This window comes from Phragmites australis, chromosome 14, assembly GCF_958298935.1.
Source record: "Phragmites australis chromosome 14, lpPhrAust1.1, whole genome shotgun sequence".
NCBI classification, from domain to species: Eukaryota; Viridiplantae; Streptophyta; class Magnoliopsida; order Poales; family Poaceae; genus Phragmites; species Phragmites australis.
Genome location: NC_084934.1, coordinates 30,383,023 through 30,392,578, shown reverse-complemented (window position 1 = coordinate 30,392,578; position 9,556 = coordinate 30,383,023). Strand labels below are relative to the sequence as shown.

The window sequence follows — 9,556 nt, the reverse complement described above, 5'->3', positions numbered from 1 at the left end:
TGCCTTGAGTAGCCTATTAAACCAACCGCTGCCCTGTTTCCTTTTTTTCCTTTTTTTTTATGAAAATTCCACATTTCAAATTTGGCTACAAACTCAAATTTGAAATTTATGGAAAGCCTCCTAAATTTTCCAAAAGTTCTTAATGAAAGATTAAGGTGTGGCCCATTGCATGTTGTCATTAAAATATTATACTCAGATATTAAATATTCAATCTATTTGTGTAATCATGTTTAAACATTTAATTCAAAAACCCATACTATGCCACATTGTACCTTGTTGGAAATACATCAATTTTTTTTTAAGTTTTATGCATACTCTAATTTGTAAAATGGTATAACCATTAGCAACAATATTTATTATACCTTAGTCAAGATTTTATTGTTCCCCCACTAATCCATCTATATTTACGTTAATTTATAAGTTTATTTTTTTCTATTGTCTTTTGTTGGGGAATTAATATGTTGTCTTCATTATTGAGGTATTTTTCTTTACTTAGACTCTGTGTCTTTGCATTAGCTTAAAATTATTCCTGGATCTGTCACTAGCCAAGGCGGTAAGTATCGCAGTGGGCAAGGTAAGGGTAGGAGAGGGGGCTGCCCAAACCCTAGATCGAGGTGGAGGTAACCGATGAGAAGTTGCCGAGAGGAAGAAGGGATGACACGGTCCTCTGCCCCCTTTGTTTCTCGTGCAGCATGTTTGTCGACTCGCATCAGTCACCTGCATATATAGGAGTAGTTTTTTCATAGCAGGCAAACAGGCAGCAACTTGCTGCCAAACATTTGCATGTTCAGATCAAACCCAGAAGAAGAGAACTCGAAACTTTTCACCATTACTTGAACATTTTGGATAAGATCTAGTCAAACTTTGACTACTAATAACTTTTAAGATATTTAGTTTAGAAATATGAAAATTATATGTATAGATTTGTCTAAAAAAAACTTTATAATCTCATAACTTTATTAGATTTTACAAATGTATTCTAACAAAAAAGAGTAGTCAAAGATGCACATTTGTGACCGTGTATGCCCAAAAGGTCAAAATATTTTTAACTTGAGGGAGTATTTCGATACCATATATAATGCAGGAGAGAGGAGGTTTGAAACAACAGCCATGCAAAAAAACAAAGCTCTGGGGCACACCCAGCGGGGCAGAAGCGACCTGAAACCCTCTCTGATGAAGTGATGATCTGATGGCGCGTAAGGCATTGACCTACGAATACGGATGTTCCCAGCACATCCATGCATCATGCTACATGTCAAAGGGAATTAAGCGACAAGAAGATGGTCCAAGCTGGAATGCTTTACTAATCCGAGGGAATCCGGCATGGTTTGGTAGGTACAGTTATTTTATTTTTGTGTCCGCATTATTCTGAAGGGTGCTGGCTAGATCACTACGTATATTCTGAAACTTGTTCAGGTCAGATTCAGAATGGTATGCTATTAAAAGGAACAAGTGGATGAGGGAGCAGGTGTGGTAAGTCAAACAAGCCTAGTGTCACATGAAAGAGTTTTGTATTATATTGTATTGTATGGGAGTATCTGGTGTGTATGGAAACTTTCAATAATGAACAGTGGATGGTTACACAGGCTGATATCATCATGCCCTCATAAATCCATTTATCATTCTTCAAGCTATATATATAATTGTCGCCTTTTCTTTTGCTGCTGAGACTAAAAACAGAGTTGAGCTGATCAGTTTTGAGCTGATGTTGTTGAAACAGTTACAAGTCAGAACCAACTGTTGTGTGCCAGGAGGCTTCTAGCTACCTCCATTTTTCTCTTGTCAAAGACGCGTTGCTACTTGATGAGGAACTAGGTCACTTGTTTGCCTGTTCAGATTACTGCGTTCTGGATTAGATGACTGAAGAAGAAGTACTAGTATATTTTTCTCATGTCAAAGTAGCAAGGTTTAAGCTTTCTAGGTGACACTGACCTGGAAGCAAGAATCAAGACCCATCCATACATCTTTTTTTGAAAGGGCATATAGGGACTGTGGAAGAAACAATACAACATCTATTTTCGACTGTTATGTTGCTAAATTGATATGGCAGGTGGTTCTTGTTACTTTTGGTATTAATCCATCAACTAGTGTCTCCAACATGTTTGGGACATGTTTTGAAGGGTTAAATCAACAACTTAAATATCACTCTTTGGTTGGGGCTAGTGCTCTTTGCTGGGCTTTATGATTAAGTCGTAATGATATGATCTTCAATAAGGTAAAAGCTCAATCTTCTATGCAGGTTCTTTTCAGAGGTACGTACTGGATACGTTTCTGGTCCATGCTACAGAAGGTGGAGGAGAGACCTCGTTTCACAGATGCATGTCAACGTTTGAAGACCACAGTGATGGAGATCTATGCCCGACATGGATGGCAGTTTAGCAATAGACTTTGTGTTTAGTCTCTGTTTTCCTATGTTGCAGTGTGAGAAGTTTTTTAAGTTCCATCACGGATTGCCTTGGTGAAGATTGTAATAATGAACGGCTGTGTGCAAAACTCTTTGCAGAGGCCGGAATAATCTATTCCATTATCTAAAAAAAAAAGATATATATTAATATTAAAAAAGAAAAAAAAGGAGGAATACAGCAGAGAGAGGATGTGTTGGCGGTGGTGATGTCCGCCGGCGGGGTGTGCTGGCGCCTTGAGGCAGTGGCCCTATGCTTATCCTTCCCCGTGGCCGTTTTGCGCATGATGGCCGCTAGCTGTTGTGGTTGCGAGTCTTAGTTGTGCTGCCATCCTCATCTTCTCGTCGCTCGGGCTTTTCTCCTTGTCAGATCTGTCTATTCTCTAGATCTGACCCGTGAGGAGCTTTTTGGTGTGCAGGAGGCTTTGGGGTGGTGCGCTCTCGTGTAGACGACGGTACCGGCAGTGGTGGCATGTTCACTGTCAGGCTATCTTCATAGTGGATAGACCGGGGGAGCCTAGCGCGAAAGCCTAGCCCAGTTTTGTCGGTGTCGACAACGGCGACACCCTCGGGCGTCGTCCCCTTCCATGGAGTTGTTTGTCGATGTAGCTTCCCCTCCTACCCAATGGGCCCTTTCGGGTGAAAACCCAGTCTAACCGGCAATGGCGGCGCTATTGGCATCGCGTCCTTCTCGGAGGCATCACCTTGGAGGACTCTCACTGTGATTTGGTGACTGTCGACTTGGGTGTTGTGCAATTGTGATCGACGGTGAAGTTTGTATACACCTAGCCTCGTTATGGGTATCTGTGGCTCCGAAGATTCGATGGGGGTTGAGTTGTGGGAAGTCGAAGCTGCTGTGCCGTTGGAGTGACGGGCTTGGCAACGACTGCATTGAACTCCGTCATCTTTAGAGCTGTGTTGAATGGTGTGCAAACCTTTTTGGTTTAGTTGTCGCTGTCATCGTGTCATTTGGGGTTTTTCGTCGGTTTTTCCTCTAATTAATTATGCAGTTGTATAGTTTTTGAATCTGATTTTTCCTTATAAATTAAATCAACTCTTTTCTTCTAATATAAAATCAGCAAAGCTTATACTGTCGTACGGAAAAAATACAGCAGAGAGAAGAAACAAACAACGGCAGTGAACAAAGAGAGAAGGAAGAGAGCCCAGAACTACAAGAACTATACAAGAGAGCTCAACCCATCCATACATCTGAGCAACAAGGGAGTGCTGATCGATCAGTGGAAGTAATCAAGTGTTTGATGGACCCAACGTGAGGCATATAAAGTCTTCCAAAGCACTCAATTACAAGAGAATGCCTCATGGGATGTCTCTTCTCGATCGATGATATATGCATCGTTCTCATGGGATTATCTTCGATCCCTTTTTATTAAGTGATAATTATAAAAAGAAATATCAACTTACTCGATGGGACATTTTTTGTCAACCTAAAGATCAAGTGGATTAAGCATTACTAATCTATCAGTGATCAATACTTGTTTTCTCGGCAAGTGGCTGTTTGGACTACTTAAGGAGAATGGAGTTTGACAAAAAAATGCTAAGAAATAAATACCTAGATAGCAAATCTCTCACTTAAGTTGAAGGAAGACCAGGAGATTCCCATTTTTGGTCTAGACTCATGAAAGTAAAACCGGAATTTCTTAAATGGGGAACTTTTCAGATTAATGATGGATACCAAACTAGATCCTGAAATGATATTTGGTTGGGTAATAATGCTCTGAGTGATCAGTATCCTTCGCTGTATAATGTAGTCAGAAGGAAACATTCCACGGTGGCATAAGTCATGAGTTCCATATCGCTAAATTTTTCTTTTCGTAGATCAATTATTGGGGATAAGTAAATTGCTTGGCATAATATGGTGACTAAACTAGTACATGTTCATTTAGGCAATGGCCGAGATTCTTTTAATTGGGGTTTGCATGCAAATGCTAAATTTTCGGTTAATTCAATGTACAAATAAATGATGACACAAACCATATACGTCCCACAAAAGGTCTATGCAAGCTTAAACTCCATCTCAAGATCAAGGTTTTTTGTGGTATTTATGTAGAGGAGTGCTTTTGATCAAGGATAATTTGGCCAAAAGAAATTAGAATGGTAGCTTAAAATGTAGTTTCTGTAATCACAATAAAAACATAGAGCATTTATTCTTTGAGTGACATCTTGCTAGATCCATTTGGCACATAATTACTATTGTCTTAGGAATCCAGAAACCTAGCAATATGATCCACATAATGGGGAATTGGCTAAGGCCAACTCCAGCTGATCCCTCAAATTCAATCGGTATTCTTGTTTGGACACTATGCCGACAGAAAAGAGGATCAATAGCTGCTCCAGTAGCTATCGCATCTAGTGGTATAGTGATACTACGTACTCCATATTTAGGGGCTAGTACTCTATATTTGAGGTACCTTCTCTCATCCTCTCATCACTGTTTATAGAGATTGACATGTGGACCCAGAGGGAATAGAAGAGTAATAAAAGATAGAAAATAGAGTACCTGTTGAAGATATAAAAAATAAGAGATACAATAATAGTGTTAAAGGATGCTGTAATAGTGTTATAGTGGATGAATTTTTAGAGTGTCTATTGGAGATGACCTAAGGATGAGAGGAGCTTTTACTAAATCACGGGTTCTAGTTGGGGTAACTGTCATCTTTTGGTCTATTTAGCTCTGCCGTAATGATATTATTTAAAAAAAAAACTAATATGAATTTGATGCAGATAATTTTCAGAGAACATATTGGTTGTGCTTCTGGAGGTTGCTACAAAAGAAAACAAAAATGAAGATAACTTAAAGGCATGCCACTGTTTGGAGTTGGTAACAATGCAAATTTTCTCCATATATAGGTGACCGTACAACCTTAGATTATGTGGTTAAGGTTTTTATTTATCTTGTTTATTTTAGGCAAATTTGGGATTTTAGACAACAGACACCGCCGTATTTGATAAAATAGACAACATGTTGGCGTATTTACAAATTTAGCATCCGTATTCGGAACCTCAAACGCCGAAAATTGACTTTCGGTAACTCAGAATCCGAAAACAGCCCGATCCCACAATTTTCGGCAACTCAGTTACCAAATACGGCACTGTTCACCGTATTCCGCAACTCAGTTGCCAAAAACACTGTAAACGGTGCCGTATTTGGCAACTGAGTTACCGAATACGGCCTCTGCATGCGCCGGCACCCGGAAGCTACAGTAAAAAGCTAGCAAGCAAAAGTGTATAAAAGTGCATGTTTTTTATTTAATTCACGATTTTTTTTGAAAATACAAAAATAGTCCAAAAATTCTAAATGTTTTCATGATCAAACTAGAGATCACCAGCAACCCATTTTAATTAGTTTGGTCCAAAAAGCCTGAGCCAATATTTAATTAGAATTCTCCAAATAAGTCAACTTTTATAAATTCTAGCAATATTTAATGCCTCAAATAATTTCTAAAAATCTAGAAAAATTCACTAATATTGTTATAATGTGATATACTAATTTATAAAAATATTTCCATCCCTATGTTATTTGGTGAAAAAATGAGTTCCTTTATAATACTTCGTTTATATGCATTTTTATCATTTCATGTGATATTCTCGTTAAGGTTTCTATTTATCTTGTTTCCTTCGTGATGAATGATGAAACTTTATAATAATAAACTGAGACTTAATGCATCGGTTGATGTAAAAGGTTGTAACCTTGTTCCTTTTTCTTAAAAAAAAATCAGCACCCTGCACCCCTACGTATTCGGTATTGGTATTGAGATAATTGACCGGTGGGCTTCAGTTTAATTTTAATCGGAGTGGTTGGCTGCTGAACTGAAGGTTTTCAACGCTGACGAATGTCCGAACCCGTCAAACTTGTTCAGATCATCAAGTTTGTGTAATCCGCAAGCGTCAATGGTCCATGCCGCTTGCTGTCAGATCATCATGTGCTCCTGCTCTCTGTGTGCTGCCATGCTGTGCCTGCCACTCGTGAACGCGTTGTTCTCGTCAGAGACACCTGTCCGCGCCTTCAGAGTTGTGACTCGGAATCGGCTTCAGACAACTTGAGACAGTGCATTGGCCGCTGTTGGATTCGTGCAGTGTAGATCACTTTCCACAGTGGTGGCTGGCTACTGAAGCAGGCGCCGCGCCATGGAAGATGAGATCTGCAGTCGCGTTTGGACTTGTGCTCCAGGTCAACCCACCGTACGTCCAGCATCGAGGATTACGCAATTTTGTTTGAGCTCAACATTGTCTCGTCCACGAGACTGATGACTCGCCCGATCGTAGGAAGAACATAACATGCTAGTAACATACAGTGCTTGCATAGGATCCTTTCCTTGCAAAATGATTCAAAAAAGAGGGAGAGAAAGTTTACCCCGTATACTAGTTAAAAAAAAAGGAGATACTTTTACCCAAAAGAGACGATCGAATCATGGAAAAGTTAAGCTGTATACTCTGAGTAACAAATAAAAGAAGCCGAGAAGCGCGCTACTTTTATTCGCTCGGTAAAAGTGCAAACTTTTATTCGTAACCCCGTTCACTCGGCAGCGTCAGTGGCTGGAACGATGGAGGAGGAGATTCCCGGGGCCTGCCTGGCTCGTTTTCAAAAAGTTGCAGTAGCATCAGAGGTCGCAGCGCAGGTCGATGCTGCGCTTTTGTTACCGTTTGAGAGGGGGGATCTCACCGCCGAAAAGCGTGGGACGGTGGGCGTCCACCCCCTCGCCCTCGGCTGCTGCTGTGGAATGGCCTCCGAGTTGAATCCAGCTCGACGGCCTGGCGGTGGCCTCCGACAGCGAGACGCGGTTTCCATTGACCCGCCCGCCTCCTTTTATGCACACCCTCACCTTCCTCTTCCTCCCGCTCTGTAACTCACGCTACATTCCTGCCTCATCTCAGCCTGATTAACCAAGCTATGGACGCCATCTCGTGCCTGGCGCCGCCAGCCGCGCTCTTCGCCGACACGGCCATCGCGCGCGCGCTCCACTTCTCCATGTCCGACTCCACCTCCTCCTTGTTCCCGGCGCCCCTGCTCGCCGACCACGCGTACGCGCCTGCGCCGGCGCCGCACATCACCTGCGACTCCGTGCTCGTCGCGGACTCGCCGCGGCGCTCCCCGGGTGGACGCCGGCACCTGCTGGCGCCCGCGGGCGGGCGCGCGGGGAAGCGGCGGTCGCGGGTGTCCAAGCGCACGCCCACCACGTACATCAGCACCGACCCCGCCAACTTCAGGGTCATGGTGCAGCAGATCACCGGCGTCCAGGCCGAGCCGGTCTCGCCCACCGCCGCCGGCATCCTGCCGACGACGTTCGACGCTTCCGTGCTGCTGGGCGCCGACAGCGGTGCGTACGGGAACCCGCTGCTGACGGCCGTGGAGCCCGGCGACGAGGCGTCGATCCATCACCATCAGCAGCAGCAGCCGTGCTTCCCGACGCTGGACTCGTGGAATGTCGTGTACGAGAGGAACGAGCTGCTCTGAACCAGCCTCGGTCACTGATCTGATGCCATGCATTAATTATATTGCCGTCAGTTATTTAGGACGTAGATCGAGCAGCCTAGCGATCTCTCAGCTTAGCTTGTATGGTCCAGAGGAGAAGTCTAGCCTATCAGTTTCACTTCCATGGGCATTTTCTTTATTTAGTCACTTCCACTATATCACCTTGCCGGTTGTTCTAGATCGAGATGACCTCTTCTTTGATCAGAAGTAGGCAAGTAGCCACCTGGACGCTCTTAATCTTCTCTTCTGGTTAGGAGAGCAACGTGACACGAGAGGATTAGAGATCTAATTTGATAATAATGGCGCGAGAGAAGAAGAAGCCCAACCCGGCCGGAACGCCATCGCAGAGCTTCACTGCAAAGGTTTGATTAATTTGAGGGAGCTGCTGCATGCGCGCACGTCGTGGTTTCTCAAGCTGAGCTGAGCAGAGCTGTGCTGCTCCAATCCATGATCATTAGAAAACAGAGATGCTGACAGCTCACTCAAAAACTTTGATCATTAGAAAGCAAGAGAAAGCCATCCTTGTTTTTATCTGAGCTGAGAAGCAGCAGCAGCATCTGCACACTCCTGGTTCGGGGACCAACCATCAGTTTCATCAGCTCCCAGAGCTAAAATCACGGCGAAAAAGCTAGAATTTAATAGATGGCGGTGTCAAATATATAGTTCAAAATAGAACATTAATACTAGACCTCAAATTACTCTAGTGCGTATATAGTCAAAATAAAACAATTAATACTAAAATTTTGATTTGCCCTGTTCACTGGCTTCCAGAACCACAGCCTACCTTCCTCCTTGCACCCATGTCGCCCAAGCGGCTGCGGCCGGCGGCGGCGAGCTTTCGCAGCTTCCTAGCCACCCACTTCTCTGCCCCCGAGGACCTCACCGCCACTCGAGCACTCGCCGAGCTGCTGCGCCGCTAGTGCGTGGAGCTCGGTGCCTCGCTTCGCCGCCTCGAGGCACAACTCGTGTTCGTGACCTCCTCCTGGCTCGCGCGCTCCGCTAAGGCTCGCTCCGACCTCCACTGCCTCGAGCCCCGAGGTTCGTTTCCCTAAACCCTAGGGTTTTAGTCCTAGTGCCGCTCACTGTGGCTCCACTGCTGATCCGACTCGGATTTGAACGGCTTTCCTCGTTGGTTAGTAGACGGAGGCATCGACGCGGTGGATGAGGGGGAGGAGACGGTGCGGACCATGGAGCTATCGGCGCTCATGCGAGAGATCCAATGGATCGACACCATTCGACTCTACGCGGGTCAGCGTTTGTCACACCCAATTTTAAAAGAACAAACCGGATGCGTTTCACATGTATGTCAGGATCAAATTTCATACATACGGTGACTTCGTAAGTGATAACATAACAGTGTCATTACATAACAATAAGATTCATTACAAAAATACCTATAGATCTTAAAGAAAACATTAATATAACTTTCAGCGATATCAGGTCCTCCATCCACAGGCGTTGTCCGGAGCGTCAGTCTAGAACATGGTCTTCATGTCAAAATCTTCCTTCACCTAAAACTCAGCTCCATCAGCTGAGATGTCCTCGAAGCCATCACCTTCTTAGCAGCATCAAGAGGTTGGGAGAAGGCAAGCGTGAGTACATTAAGTACTCAACAAGTGTGAAAAAATATGACATGAAGGCTTAAGGCAAAAACGGCTTAACTC

The 9,556-nt window shown here is 43.8% G+C and overlaps 1 protein-coding gene across 1 annotated transcript; it reads left to right on the top strand.

Annotated features, from left to right (window-relative positions):
* Positions 1-7,230: 7,230 nt before the first annotated feature.
* On the top strand, positions 7,231-8,592 carry LOC133891278 (calmodulin-binding protein 25-like). The gene has a single exon (XM_062331987.1). The coding sequence runs from the start codon at positions 7,311-7,313 to the stop codon at positions 7,872-7,874; it is 564 nt and encodes a 187-aa protein (XP_062187971.1). The 5' UTR covers positions 7,231-7,310; the 3' UTR covers positions 7,875-8,592.
* The last annotated feature ends 964 nt before the right edge of the window (positions 8,593-9,556 follow it).

Coding starts and splice junctions, on each gene's coding strand:
- LOC133891278 (XM_062331987.1), top strand. CDS start 7,311: ATGGACGCCATCTCGTGCCTGGCGCCGCCAGCCGCGCTCTTCGCCGAC.